The sequence below is a fragment of the Perognathus longimembris genome, chromosome 11 (assembly GCF_023159225.1).
Source record: "Perognathus longimembris pacificus isolate PPM17 chromosome 11, ASM2315922v1, whole genome shotgun sequence".
NCBI lineage: Eukaryota > Metazoa > Chordata > Mammalia > Rodentia > Heteromyidae > Perognathus > Perognathus longimembris.
Window position 1 is genome coordinate 45,266,578 of NC_063171.1, and position 15,940 is coordinate 45,282,517.

Here is a 15,940-nt window from a genome sequence, read left to right on the forward strand (position 1 = left end):
GGTAGAATACTTACATAGACATTTTAAAATGTATTATAAATGCTGTAAATATAAATAGAATATTATAAGTAGAAGACTATGTTTAATATACTACAATGTGCTTTAATATAAAATATACTTTATTATTTAGTATTGTCAATATAATTCATATATAGAAAAGTGTATAAAACCAAACAGCCCACTGAGCTTAAATAACATCCACATCACTGTTATCCAGGTGAAGAAAAATAGTATATTGCTATGCCCCAGAAATTTGATCCCACCACTGCCTTCGATTTCCCTCCAATAGGCAGCAATCACCTTCATGATGGTGATCAACCAGCCCAGAAACATGCATTCCTAAACGTATTGCTCCTTCACATTTCATTTGCTTTTGTCTTATTTTGGAGCACATAGAATTATAAAGGATGATATCTGATTTCTCTTACATTATGTTTAAATCCAACTACAATGTGTTCATTTTCCCAGCATTCTAATATACGGCTGGATATTCCATCATTTAAACATACTGGTGTTTTCTAATTGACTTTTGTTACCTGTAACTTATTTATGTATTGTGAAAGTGGTGTACAGAGGGGTTACAGTTTCATATGTAAGGCAGTAAGTACATTTCTTATCAAACTTGTTACCTCTTCCCTCATTTTCCTCCCACCTTCCCTCTCCCAATTCTTTCCCCACCCCTGAGTTGTACGGTTGTTAACCATAATTTTGTTACAGTCATGACTGAAAACTCGCTGGTGAATGGTACATACATTCACATTTTTGTTGTCTCTTCAGAGGCATTGAATGTGCATCTATCCTGTGTTCATAGGCACTGCTAGTGTTCTGAAGTGGGTGCACTGATTTACACTTCACCTGCCCACAGAGCATGCTCCTGGACAGCACCTGGTGTTGCTCATATCTTAGCCGTCTGGTAGCTAGGTGGTTCCCTTGCTTGTTGGTTTTTGTTGCTATTGTTTGAGACAGGAACTTGTCCTAGCCACGGTATACCAAGAGCTGGTGATCCAACTACCTGTGCGGAAACTCCCTCTCTTCTGCCACTTTAGTTCTGGGATTCCAGGCATGGGTTACCACTTCCAGCATTTCTCAGTTTCAATGTGCATTTCTCCGATGAATAAGGGAGCAGAGCACATTTTATGTCTTTATTGGACAGCTTGATATTCTCTCTTGGAAACTGTTTAGTTCACTTGCCCATTTATCGAAGTTGTCTTTTCCATGTTGATTTTGTTCATTTGTTTGTTTGTTTATTGCTGGTCCTGGGGCTTGAACAAAAGGGCGGGGCACTTTGAACCATGATTCTTAGTCTCCTGAGGATGACAGGCATGAGCCACCAGCGCCCAGCCCGTGTTGAGTTTTAGATAGTATATATACTAGCTACAAGTATTTGTTTGTTATGGGTGCTGAACATCATTCTTTGGTTAGAGTTTTACTCTCTTGCCATCAGCGCAATGAAAATATTTTCATATTACAAATTTTGCCAGTCTTTTTTTAAATCCTGGGAATGTGGTGGGCTTTTAAATATATTTTCTTCTTGTTTAAAAAAATGATTTCCTTAAACAATTATTTTAATGCTTTCCTGGCAGACACGGGTGGTTCATGCCTATAATCCTAGTTACTCCGAAGGCTGGGATCTGAGGATCATGGTTTGAAGTCAGCCCAAGACGGTGAAACTCTTAGCTCCAATTAACCACCCAAAGCTGGAAGTTGAGGGTGGCTCAAATGGTAGAGCACCAGATTTGAGCAGAAAAAGCCACGGGACAATGCCCAGGCCCTGAGTTCAAGGCCCAGCAAAAAGGTTCTCCTATTATGATATGACAAAGGCATTCTCTTAAATAGTCTTCTCAGAACTCCACTATTTGGCCTTTCTCATTTAGATCTCAAACCATCCCATGGGGAGCTGGTTTTTGTACGGACATGACCCAGCACTAGTCAATTCTTTTTTGCCAGTCCTGGGGCTTGAACTTGGGGCCTGAACACTGTCCCTGGCTTCTTTCTGCTCAAGGCTAGCACTCGGCCACTTGAGCCACAGCGCCACTTCTGGCCATTTTCTATATATGTAGTGCTGAGGAATCGAACCCAGGGCTTCATGTATACAAGGCAAGCACTCTTGCCACTAGGCCATATTCCCATCCCCCAGCACTATTACCTTGCAGTGCATCCCAGCATATCTGGAGTCAGGACTGTGTTCTATTCTGTGGTCTGTCTGTTTCCCTTTTCTTCAATATGATATCATTTTGAATTCAACACCTCTCTAGTAAGTCTTGAATTCTGGCAGAACAAGTTTTTCCCCCCTTCCTCTGTGTCTTCAAGGCTGGTCTCTTCTTTATATTTTTGTATTTCTATATAAATTTTAAAATCAGCATGTCAGTTGTCAAAACTTTAATTTTTAATATGACCATATTGGATTTGTAGTTGAATCTGAGGAAAGCAATGCCTTTATAATAATGAGTTTTACATTCAGAAAACATGAACTATTCTCCCACTTACTTAGATCTTCTACAGTTTTTCTTTAGGTAATGTTTTGAAGTTTTCTATAGGAAAGTCTTACTTTTTTGCTATATTTATACCTAGGGATTCAAGTGTTGATGCTATTGATAAGTATTTTTAAGCTTTTTTTAATTAATGGTATGTAGGAACTTGTATAAGCTAAATTTGTTAATTTTACTATTTGCCTTTATAAATTTTTTTGGGTTTTATCACGTATATGATCATACCCTATGTAGATAATACAAGTGTTACTTCTTTCTGGTCTAGTCCCTTAGGTTTCCTTTTACTACATTTCTGTTTTGGTTAGAAACTCATGTACAACACTGGATATAGATAAGTGGAAAGAGCAAACGCTATTGCTGTGTTTCCAATTTCAAATGGAGTGTTCAATATTATATATAATGTGTGTGCATTTATGTGTGTACATATATGTGCATATGTATTTTTATATAAATACATATATGCACATATATACATATATGTATATATGGGGAGAGAGAAAGAGAGAGAGAGAAAGAGAGAGAGAGAGGCATGATAGGATACACTTGTAATCTGAGCACTCAGGATGCCAAGGAAGGAAGATTGCAAGCTGAAAAACCAGCCTAGGCTCCATAGCAAGACTGTCTAAAAAAAGACAAAAAAGTCCTTTATTAAGAGACTTTTATTTAATTTCTAACTTATTAAGAATAATTTAATTCCATGAATGAATGTTACATTTTACCGTGTGCTTCTTCACATCTTTTCTTCTCTCTTTTTTTCTTTATTGTCAAAGTGAAGTACAGAGCAGTTACAGCTTCATTCATATGTGAGGCAGTGAGTTCATTTCTTGTTCAACTTGCTGCCTCCTCCCTCACTTTCCCCCGTCCCCCTCCCCCTTTCCCTCTCCCCCCACCCCCATGAGTTGTACAGTTGGATTAAACCAAATGGTTTTGTAAGTATTGCTTCTGGAATGGTTTGTCTTTTTATCTTTGTCTCTCGATTTTGGTATTCTCTTTCCCTTCCCTAGTTCTAATACACGTATATACCATATCCAGGGTACTATAGTCAGATATAGTGGTAGCAGGGATAAAACCATGGGAAGGGAATATGAGAGAAAAAAAAGAAGAAGAAGAAGGGGGGGTACTGTTTCACATGGCATGTTGAAAATAATTACAACAATGATATAACACTTGTTTCCATAACGTGAAGTTCATTTCACTTAGCATCATCTTATGTGTTCATAGGGGCATAGCTTTTGGGCTAGTGTGATCTTCTGCTATGACTAGCCTAAACCTGTGCTAATTATTCCCTATGAGGGAACTCATAGCATCATGTTTCTTTGGGTCTGGCTCACTTCACTTAGTATGATTTTTTCCAAGCCCTTCCATTTCCTTGCAAATGGAGCAGTGCCATTCTTTCTGATAGAGGCATAGAATTCCATTGTGTATGTGTACCACATTTTTCTGATCCACTCATTTACTGAGGGGCATCTGGGTTGGTTCCATATTTTAGCTATGACAAATTGTGCTGTGATGAACACAGTTGTGCTGGTGGCTTTCGTGTGGTCTTGCTTGTAATCTTTTGGGTAGATGCCCAAAAGTGGAGCTGGTTGGTCGTAGGGGAGCTCTATGTTTAGCCTTCTGAGGAACCTCCACACTGCTTTTCAGAGTGGTTGAACAAGTTTACATTCCCACCAACAATGTAGTAGGGTTCCCTTTTGGCCACATCCCCTCCAGCATTTGTTGTTATTAGTTTTCCTGATAATGGACATTTTTACTGGGGTAAGGTGGAATTTCAGTGTTGTTTTCATTTGCATTTCTTTTATGGCCAGAGATGTAGAGCACTTCTTCGTGTTTCTCTCAGCAATTCTCATTTCCTCTTCAGAGAAATCTCTTTTTAGGTCTTTAGCCAATTTGTTGAGGGAGCTGTTGGTTCTTTGAGGATTTGTTTTAGAGAAATTTAAATTTTTTTTGAGTTCTGCGTATATTTTTGATATGAGGCCTTTGTCTGTTGTATGGCTGGTAAAGATCTTCTCCCAATCTGTGGGCTTTCTGTTTATCTTGCAAGCTATGTCCTTTGCTGTGCAGAACCTCTGCAGTTTTCACATCTTTTAAGATGAAAAATTTGTCATTTGTTCTCTTAGTGAGTATTCAATCAGGGGAACTTGATTGTTAAATGTTAAATCAACAGAGCATTCTTAAAACAAACCCAGTTTATCAGTAATATATTTTCTTTTTTCTTTACTGCCGTTTATGTTTACTAACATCTTGTTTTGAAGTTTTGCATTTATGTTGATGAGATGATTGGCCCAAATGTTTTCCCTTCCTATACATTCTTGCTCCATTATGCAATCAGACACAAATTGGTGTCCTTCAGAAGAGAACTCTGGCAGGGTTGTGTGTACCTGCTGTGATTGAGCGGAAGTCATGGGGAAGCCTCCCAAGCCTGGAGTTTTCTTTGTGGAAAGATTTTTCATTTTGAATTCAATCTACAAAATATTATATGGGAATATAACTACTTTTTATTTCTTCATGTGTGTCTGTTTTGGCAAATTGTACCATCTTTTTCTTTTTGCTTTTTTCTCTTAAGAATTGGATTCTATTTAAGATGTTTAGCTTCTTAAATCAAAGCTTTGTAACATCTTATTTTAAAAAAATATAAGCTATGTCAAGATATCCTTTCCTAATTCCTATGTGGTTATGTGTCCTCATTCTGGGAGGTCTCAATTAGTTCTACCAGTAGTTTATTAACTTTCATGAATTGTTTTACATTTTTATTAGCACATATCGGCATTTCATTGTGGTTTGTTCCATATAATTGTACTTGGATCAAATCTATCCCACTATATTATTCTTTCTTACTCCCTTTTCCTTTTTAAAATAATTGTAATAGGTTTTGTTATTCTATTTTCATACATGTGTCTAAAGTATTCCTACCGTATTCACCACCTCCTTTACCCTTTCTTATCACCCTTCCCCTTCCTCTGAAACTTACCCTCACAGAAGTCCCTGTTTACATTCCTGGCATTTATTCATTTACTTTTTCTCATCAAATAATTGTACAAAGAAGTTCCTTTGTAATAGGTCAGTTTTTGTGTACATGCATTTGAGTCAGTTACCCCTTCCATCAGTCTCACCACCCCTGTCCACTCCACACATCTCAGGTTTTCTAGTTCAGTGTGGGTATTTCCATTGTATCTTGACTTACATCCCTTATTTGCCTAGGCATGATACAGCAGCATCATAGGGTAGTTCTGTCTTTAGGTTTTAAGGAACCTCCATAGTGATTTCCATAGTGGCTGATATCCATAGTGGCTGGACTAATTGACATTCCTACCAACAGTAGATAAAGAGTCCATTTCCTCCAGTAGTTCTGTCAGACTCACAGAGCTCAGAAAAACCATTATACACATGATTTAGGTCAGCAACTTCATGGCCCACGCTTACCCTCCACTAGCTCCCTATCTCACTAAATGAAACCCCAATTCCCTGCCCTAATCTACCAGCCCAACTGGTGTGGCCTTTCCCTTCCCCTCTTGATCACTGTATTCCAAACACATAGATCTCCTGTGTTTCTCAGGACACCAAGTTCTTTCCTGGCTTTTGCACCAGCTGTTCTAGTTCCTGAAATTTCCTTCTCCCAGGTCCATGTGTAATCAGATCCTTGTTGTCACACGTCTCAGCTCAATAAATGTCATTTCCTCAGGGACCCCATTCCTGTGTGCCCAGTAAGTGAGTCCCTGAGTCCGTCCCTGTCCTATGCCCTTGTTATGTGTTCAGCATAGCATCGAGTATTTCCTGTTGTTTTTCTAGCTCATTTGATCCTTATTTTTTTTTCTGGTAGCAGCCTCTCTCCATGCAAGTGCTTTAAGAGTAGGAATCTTTACTTTTTCTGTCCTAGAAGCTAGAACATATTGGACCTAGAGTAAGTGCTCCATGATTTACTGGATGGATGAATGAATAGCCTTACAAATGCTGGTTGAAATGAAATTAAATCAAATTATTTACAGAAAGACCTTTAGAGCCTTTAATATATTAATGTGGACTGTGAATCTTTGAGTGATAGATCATGTATTCATGTTACTGGGACCAGTCGAGGGCAGTATTGATGCCCAAATGTGGCATTTTAAGAAATCAAATTTGTTTTCACATATAACTCACATCTTAAAGACCTATGCAGCCACTATATAGCACACATTCTTGAAAATCTCTTTTTACTTTTACTGTGCCTGCCACATCCCTTAGGAATCTGTTCTCTGCTAACTAGCCTGATATACTAATTTGTACTTGGATATAAATGTATAAAACTGCCTTAGGAACTTTCATTCCTTTAATATGTTCATTATACCAAATCTCCATTGTTATTAAGAACAAGGCACAAAAATAATGACAATGGTGTGCTGGCATAAAATGATTTTCAGAATCGAAGCTTTTGATATCCCTCACATTATATCCTGCAAGCACCTACTATTTATGTCTCATATATCTAGGTTCTAATTATTGACTGGATTCCATGTGACTGAATTGAATATTGATAAATATTTTTTATAGTCTCTGGTAATAATCTGTTTAAAGTGGCTTTAAAAAATTCTGTTTGAATGAATTTATGCTATAGAACATGGTGTTACAAATACTCCAAGCTTAATAATGGTTCTACTTACAGTCTTTTAACCTTACAGTGAAGTGAAAGCAATACACACACATCCAGTAGAAACTGTCATTCAGATTTTGAATTTTGTTGCTTCCTGGGCTAGTGATTTGTGCTACAATACTCTTTCAGTGCTGGTCAGTATCAGTGAGCCTCAACCCCCACAGCTACATAAGGGGAAATCGTTGATATCATGGCATATTTACTGCTAAGTTAGGGTGTTCCGTATCATAGGTGTATTTAATGCATTTTCAACTTATGATGGATTTATCTGAATGTACCCTGAAGTCTCCCTGGAACCCCCACCACCAGCAAACTTCTTATAACTCACATAGAATAAGGAAAGCTGGGTAAACAAGTCTCTTATACAGATCTTTCAGAAACCAACCACATCACCATTAAGACTGCTATGCAAAGCACCCACGTGGATGAAGATTTCACATTTATTTTTAGATACTAAAGGTATCTTGATTATTCTTTTCCATAGAAATAAGGTCCAGAGGTCCCTGTCATCGACAGCTCATTAGGGCACAGACCTATTCCATGTGGCTTCTTCTGCCTTTGTGGTGGGGGTGGGGAAGGAGTAGGAGTTAGATACCAGACACTGAGCATAAAAACTCAGAGAGACTAGATGATCCTTTCTTTTACTTAAATTTAGGCATTGTTAGAGCCTGTCTGTTTTTTCCTTACCCTACAGACACAGTCCTTCCTGGCCTCTCCACTGTGATGGGTCTTGCATTCTGACTTCTTAGTTGCAGGTTGACATGTGACGGCCCCACGTAGTGAATGGGCCTATATCACTGACCATGGAGCACCCATGGGGAGACTGAATGGAGGTCCATGAGACTTGGGAGGCTGAGAGCTCCCTTCAATCCTTGTGTCATATACTCCGCAACAGACCCAACTCTTGCTTCCAGAAACTTGGGGTTCTGATGAGAAGTTCAAAACATTCTACATGAACCAGCACAAGCTGAGAAATCAATGTTGGGAACAAGGCATGAGTGTGTTCGCTCCTGGCCAGCCCATGCTGACTTGTCTGTCAGATTTCAGTAGACATTTTATCCATTGACTTCCCTTAGAGTTTGCCACCTTCTGACTCTGCCAGTGAATTCTTGAACACATTTTAAGTCCATTATGAAAATAGTTATTCAGACATACAAATTACCATCACAGGAACGATGCAAAGCCGAGATTTTTATATAGATGCTCTGATAGATATGTTTTTATTTGCTGTGAATAATGTGAATAGTGCCATCGGGGGGGAGAAAAAAACATAATTCACATTTTCCATTAAGAAGAAGGCAGCAGTTGTCAATTATCTTGTAACTTTAGCCAGGATTATCCTGGGGTTAATTCGGGAGAAGTTCAGCTATTGTAGCAGAAAAATTACTGATTAAATGTAAAGCATTTTAAACACCCTTTTCCATATGCAAAAATGAGAGGAAGAAAATTAAACAAGAACACCATTCTCCAGCCAAGACTCTGGATGGGAATCTAGGGCTCATCAAACAGCTTGATGACAGTTTCCCTGGGGAAGATGGAGAGGTTGGGGCTGCATGGAGAGCCATCCAGTAAGGCTCCTGGGTGCTGTCAGGGCTCTCAGGCAGAAGTTCAGATGGCTCCCTGTTGCATTTCCTCTTTGACAGGTGTGTGCCTAGGTCTGGAAGCAAGGAAACAATGTCACAGGAAGTGGGTGGCGCCAGTCTTGCTCTCAAACTAAGTAGTGGTGACAAAGTCTCAGACTTCCAGGCATCTGACTTAAGAGGCCATTCCAGCAGATAGCCTGCACCCCCTTCACTCCAGCTGCCAGGCCCTCCTCTCTCACTTTTTGATCATCTTTCCAATGGCTGACATCCTGTTTTCTAGAGTCCATTGTATTCTGTTTCCCACCATTCCTAGTCAATGCAGCCCAAACCCCATATCCCTGGCATTATTCCCTTCCTTTAAAGCAACCAAGGTCTGCAGTCACCAGCGTCGCCCCGTCAGCCAGCCACAGCTCCCTCCTTCCTTTCACCCCAGTCATGGCTTTGAGGTCCCAGTGCTTCAGAACAGACAGATCACACCTTAGAACCCCTTGAATTCCTACCCCTGCAGTTCCAGCTGTGTCATAGGTTTGGTGCAGTGGGAATGGCTAAGCAACCATTATCTTTAAGACTATTCAGGGATTTCGGGAGGGAGTTTCTTGTGATTGACAACATACTATCCTTAGAATTTGCCTTGTTTTTAAAAAATTAAGAGTCCATGTCTGAAGCCTACTCACCCTATAGGTCAGACTAACAACTATACATGCATCTCAAATCAGAAACATTAGCAGGGATTGGGAGTATAGCTCTGAGGCAGAGCACCTGCCTAGCATGCTCAACGCCCTGGGTTTGATCCCCATCTCTGGAAAAAAAAAAGCAAAAAATCAGAAACATTAAGTAGAAATGTACTCATAAGAGATGGGGAAAGATGCATTATGATCTTAGAAGAGGCAGTGGGGGGAGGGGAGTAGGAAGGACAGGATCCCTACTTAGCAGCAAGGAGTACCCCTCACCCCATATCTGTGCACTCTGCTCTACCCCACTTTCAGAAGGCAGTGCAGCTGGGTGCTCTGAGCCTCTGAGAGATTGGTAAGAGTATGTGCTGCTCCATTCATTAGCCTTTCAAACGCACATAAAATAGACAGAAGATGCTGAAGGCAAATGTAGCCATGGCTTGACCTCTGCTTACAAAGGGGTTGGCCGGGTCTAACAGACAGGTTGCGTTGTGTTAGGTACTGTCTGCAACAGTGTGTAACCAGACAGATAATTCAGGTTCATCCCCAACTCCTGTCTTCATTTATTTCCACAATTATTTTTAAGACCAGCTGTACAGAAGTGTCATAGGCAGGAAATAAAGTTCTCTCTGTATGTCAGCTCTGAGTTGCCTCTTTCTATGACCCAGGCTGTATTGCTTATCCCTGGCATCTGAGCCTAATGCTGGGTAGGGTACCACATGCCAGGCGATTGTGTAAGTCAAGACAAGGACTGAAAATATGAGCCTTCTTGTCAAGCTGTTCACCATTTTAAATTCTAAAACTATTATCTACCTTTAACCTGATTGCAGATTGCCGTATTCCTCAAATCGAAGATGCTGAGATTCATAACAAGACATACAGACTTGGAGATAAGTTAATCATTACCTGTCACGAAGGATTCAAGATTCGGTACCCTGACCTGTACAACACGGTTTCATTATGTCGCGATGATGGGGCGTGGGATAACCTGCCCATCTGTCAAGGTACGGGACAGAGCCTCGCTTCTCAGCTGTTCTGTCTGGACTGCATAGTTTCTATAGCAGCATAATAGAAATGATGGTGGGGAAAATATAAGACCATCCATTCCACGTCGATCCTGCCATATCTTCATGGGGACTGCCATATCTCTGCTCCTGAAATCTCCATCCAAACTCCCTGTAGTGAGTCAGCTCCATACACTTATATATCTATTTTGTGTGTGTGTGTGTGTGTGTGTGTGTGTGTGTGTGTGTGCCAGTACTGGGACTTGAACTCACTGCTTGAACCCAGCCTTCAGTTCAGCCCCTGGACTCAGGGCTTAAATTCACAGACTAGGCATTGTCTCTTTGCTTTTTTTCCTCTCAAGGCTGACACTCTACCACTTGAGTCACAGCTCCACTTCTGGCTTTTTGGTGGTTAATTGGATATGGACTTTATTGGTCATGGACTTTCCTGCCCAGGATGGCTTTGAACCTGGGTCCTCAGGCCCAGCTAGGATTATAGTTGTAAGCCACTGACACTTAGCTCCATATTCCTACTTTTAAAGCACAAATAGGAAAATTTTTCCTCTTTAGCATGTTGCCTATGCTCTTTAGTAAATCAAAGGTAGTTTTAAGGATTATGAAATTATATCTGGGCTGTGAACACAATAATGAACCATTACATATTTAATGGCAATAACAGAATGCTTTCATTTATTTCAGTGAGAATACAGAAAAGCCCATCTTACAGGCACTGTTTTCTCTTAGTAAAGTTAGCCATTTTTAAAAGCATGGAAAACAGAAAAACAAATTCAGATATTCACCCTATGGTGAATATTTATCCTTTCAAATGTTAAAGATTTGCCCTATCCACATAGAGGGCCCTCCTTGTTTGTGCAAATAAGCCCTCCAGTTCAAATTAATTCTGATTTTATTTTTTTTGACCTGAGATTTGAACTAAAGGATCGAGAAGGCAATGCATAATTCATTCTGTGAGGGAGAAAGAGAGCAATCTCATTTGCTTCCAAAACCTTGGCATGTTCAAGTTGAGACAAATGTTAACTTGGTGCTTGGAAATCACAACTGGCAGGCTCCAGTATTACTTTGTGTGCCCCATCATCAGAAATAAATTGTTTTCCTACATGGGAGGCTCAAGAGTCACGACCCCGTGAAGGAACACGGGCTGCAGAATTGGGAGAACAGGCACAGCCGGACAATCACACTCTCTGCCTTGCCTTTCTTTCCCCCAGCAGCCGCCTAGACCGCTAGCCTGTCTTGTATTTCATTTCTAAAGGAGATGCAGGATTTATTTACACATTCTGAGACTGTCTACAAAAGAAGCAGCTGGCTCCTAGGTCGATCTCCTTATTTGAATAAACTTTATTAACCACTGATTTGTTCCAGGTCTCTGGCAATGTCAGAGTTATGGTGAAGAAAATACCTCAGGCCTCCTACCACTTTTTGCCTTACCTATTTTCTGTAGATCCTTGATCTTTCCCTTTCACCTTTTTTATCTTCTTTTGTGTCACTTAAATACACTGTGCTTCCTTAAGAGCTTTTTTTTCCCCTAATAATCTTTTGAACACCCCATAGCAGTTGACCTCTTAGGATGTCATTTTTGAATTCAAATACTTGCTTTCCCATTGTTCTGTCTGGCTTGCCACTTTATCATGTCCTTCTCAAATCCTGGTTCAAACCATGAGTTCTCTACCTTTGCAGCAACCAAAGAACTGGTTGGCTCCTCTCCATCTCTTTCACCTTCTTCCTTTACCCCTCCCTCCTTCCCTCCCTCTCTCCCTTCAATCTCCCTCTCTTGATTGGATCTAGATCCTCATACATGCTAGGCAAGTGCTCTACCATTGAACTGTCCTCTTAGCCCCTGGCTGGCTACACTTGAGAGATGTGCCTCTTCAAACAGTACACATGTCCCCTGTGCTCATTCCTCCTCAGCGCCCTCCATCTCCCAGAGGAGATGCCATGGCCTGTACTGTGGCCACCACCCCACCACCCCATTTTGCTTCCTGCTGTACAGGTGTTCTGCCAGCTGTCACCACAACAGCTTCCTGTCTGCTGCCCGCCTGGCATGGCACAGGGAATGAGGAATCAGAGTTGCCTTTGACAGCCTGACACCCGGCTGAGGCCCCTGTGGGAATTAATTGTCCCTTAGAGTAACATTTCATTCTGTAACTTTTATTTGCACCTATAGATCCAGGGGCTAAAGCCTGAGGAAGCTTCTCTCTATTATCTAGAAGTGCAAATGGAAATCCCATTGAACTATTGAGTTGAAGCCTATTTTCTCCTATTATATGTAGGGTGGGCTATCTCCAACCAAGCACTGCTTAGCTGCATGAATTTTAACCCCTGCCATATCCTGGGTGTGGGAAGCTGCTAGAAGGCTTGTTGGGGTGGGGGGCATTTTTGCCGGAATTTGGTATTTTGGAAAGCAGTGTTCAGATGCTTGCTGTTCGCAATGGATCAGACTCCGTTTTTATTTGGGAGATGCCAGTTTATCCATGCAAGTCGCTTAGAGCTGTAAGTCCTTCCTGAGAGTTCCAGATTCCCGCCCCAACTTCACTTTTGCCATGAACATTGTCACTCTTCATGTTCAAAAACATGTAAGGCCATAAGAGTGTCTTAAGAACTCCTTTATTTTCTCAGGTCTGGTCCATCCTGAGCATTGATTGGTTCAGGGGTAGATGGGGCCAGATGGGATTGGAGAGCTCTGTGTCTCAGGGCACAGCAGTGCACATTGGCTACTGCAGACCTGGAGAATGAGCGCTTCCCTAAGTTCTGCCCCTTGGGGCCTCACTTGTCTTGCTCACCTTGATGTCCAGACACTGTATACTGAGGTGTCAATGGAAGAAATGTACCTCAGAGATTCCTTCAAGACATTTGCGGTAGTTAACAAAGTCAGCTCTGGGAAGGGTTCAGTCATTTGCCACCGTGCCTAGGATACACACAATTTGTATTTGGTGATCGGAGGGGAAAGTAGATAACATATTATCCCCACTCCTGAAGAACGTCGCCTCTTCACAGTCATTGTGCCCTCCAGTGACACTGGTCACAGGAGACGCCACACACAGCAGAACCTCATGCCACTGAGAATACTTTACCTGCAAAGGCTTCAAAAACAAAAGGCAATCAATAGCTTAGAGGCAGGAATGGGGGACCCAAGTCCCACTTCCATACGGATGGCACACAGAATTCTGTGCTACATGCATGACATTTTTTCTCTGTGTACGTGCTGGAATCCACTATCACTAGCAGCAGTGGCAGCAGCACCCAAATGGCGGTGGTGCAGATCACCAGGCTGCACTGGGACCTACTAAAACAAGAAGCCCTGCTGTGGGCCTCACCGGCTGTGTCCACCAAGCCTGCGGATCATTCTCAAGTTTATGAACCATTATGCTGTAGATTCCTTACCTATATCAGGTGAAGCCCTACTAAATTTCCAAACATTTGATGGCACTAGTTGAGGCAAGTTTCTGCCCCATGGTCTGTTTCAATGTTACTGAGTTTGAAACATTGCCTGCCTAAACCACCGCTGCCACTCCCGACACCACTATCACCACTAATACCACCATCACCACCACCAATAACACCCCAGCCACTATAGTGCCTTTCTACTCTTAGGAGCCCTGAGGGCACATTATGATAACTTGGAGAATTTTATAAAAAACATAGCGATTTTCTAGGCCTTTCTCAGACTATGGGCATGAGGCTTGGGCACCAGTGTTTTATAAAATCCCCTCAGGTGATACTAACAAGCAATCAGGGCCAGAACCATCCAGCTGGGGATATGCCAGTCCTCATCACACACCCACACCCTCCTCGCCTCCACTTCCTGGTTCCTTATCTAACCCTCTCTATGCCATTTGCGGACATAGAAGCAAACCTTTGCCTCCTAAATGTAATAAGCCAGTTAAAATGAGGAAACTCAGCCTCTCCAAGGAGCTTCCCTCCTCGGAGCCAGTGAGGCAATCCTGAAGACTTCAGGTGTTCTGTTTGATGCACAAAGATGAAACCTTTCCTCTTTCTTGCTTGCTTTCCAGGCTGCCTGAGACCTCTAGCCTCTTCCAATGGCTATGTGAATATCTCAGAGTTCCAGACCTCCTTCCCGGTGGGGACTGTGATTGCCTATCGCTGCTTCCCTGGATTTAAACTTGAGGGGTCCGAGTATCTCGAGTGCTTACACAACCTTATCTGGTCATCCAGCCCACCCCGGTGCCTTGCTCTGGAAGGTAACACATCTTAGCCTTTCGGAAGATGTATTTTATAGCTTTGAAGTGGGTTTTTGATAGGAGGTAAAGAGCTGCCACATATGGCCATCAATAACTTTAGGTCCTTGAGTAATCTTTTCCTGTCTGTGTCCAGAGCAGAGATCACTTGCCACAAAGCCACACTAACTTCATGTAAAATGTAAAATTTGCTTTCCCCATCCTTAGGCTTAAGAGAGGAAAGCAGATAAAAGAAAATGTTGTAGGCCAGGCATCTGTGGGTCATGCCTGTAATCCTAGCTACTCAGGAGGCTGAGATCTGGGAATCATGGTTCAAACTCTACCTGAGCAGCAAAGCCCATGTGACTCTTCAGTTAACCAGAAAAAGACCAGAAATGGAGCTATGGCTCAAGTGTTAAAGCTCTAGTCTTGAGTAGAAGAAAAAGAGCAAGTGACCAGTCCCTAGGCTCTCAGTTCAAGCCACATTATTCACACACACACACACACACACACACACACACATGCACATACACACACACACACACACGATGGTCACAAGCGTCAAAGGTTAAACTGCAAAATATTGCAAAGTTACATGAAATGCTTTCAAAACTTAATTTTCTCTGCACCAAATGAAAACAGATTGCATTATGGCATCGTTAATCTCACTCCTCGTTTTTATTGTTGTGTCAATGTCTCTTCCATATCTCCATGCATTTTATAGCTTCGCTGTAAATGTTTTGCTGCAAGCACATCCATAGAAGCCTGAAAGCCAGAACTCCTTCTTCCTTGTTTTTATGAAATCTGTATGGTTATAAAGTTGGCTCACTAAACACCACTAATCAGAGATCTGCAACAGTGAGGGGGACAGAATCCATGGCCAGCATCAAGGCTGTATCTGGGGGTGGCACCAATAAACTCTTCTGTAGTAGGCAAGTCAGACACAGGTTCAGCCTTCTCTTTTGTCTGGTTTGGAAATCATGCCTTCTGCAATTCTTGGCATATGAATACTTGCAGGGAGGGATTGTCTGTGGGAAAGGGAGGGAGACTTTAATCTAGAGCCCTCCTAGCATGCTAATAAAAAAATTGCAATAAAAGTAAATTTAAAAAACAACAAGTTTAGAGAACCTCCAAGCCTATTTACAGCCTTGCTTGGGGAAGAAAAAAAAATAAGAAACAACAGAATGTGGAAGTGAATCAGTTCTCTCAAGTTTACAGCTGCTCTGACATAGAAGACCAAGAAGGAAAGTGTGCCTTGCAGATGATGATCCAAGGAATTGGAAAGAGCATTGGTTTCTAAGTGGCTTGGAGTGAACTTGGTCTGAGCCAGTGAAGCTCCTTGGAGAAATTTGGGACAGAGGAGGGAGGAAGGG

General features: G+C 41.6%; 1 protein-coding gene across 3 annotated transcripts in view; it reads left to right on the plus strand.

Annotated features, from left to right (window-relative positions):
* Susd4 (sushi domain containing 4) overlaps positions 1–15,940 on the plus strand; it is a 111,274-nt gene that overhangs the window by 68,735 nt on the left and 26,599 nt on the right. For all 3 annotated transcript variants that reach the window (XM_048357315.1, XM_048357314.1, XM_048357316.1), the window contains exons 4-5: positions 10,201–10,374; positions 14,403–14,591. In XM_048357315.1, the coding sequence (XP_048213272.1) occupies positions 10,201–10,374; positions 14,403–14,591 (363 nt within the window). The remainder of the gene's footprint in view (positions 1–10,200; positions 10,375–14,402; positions 14,592–15,940) is intronic.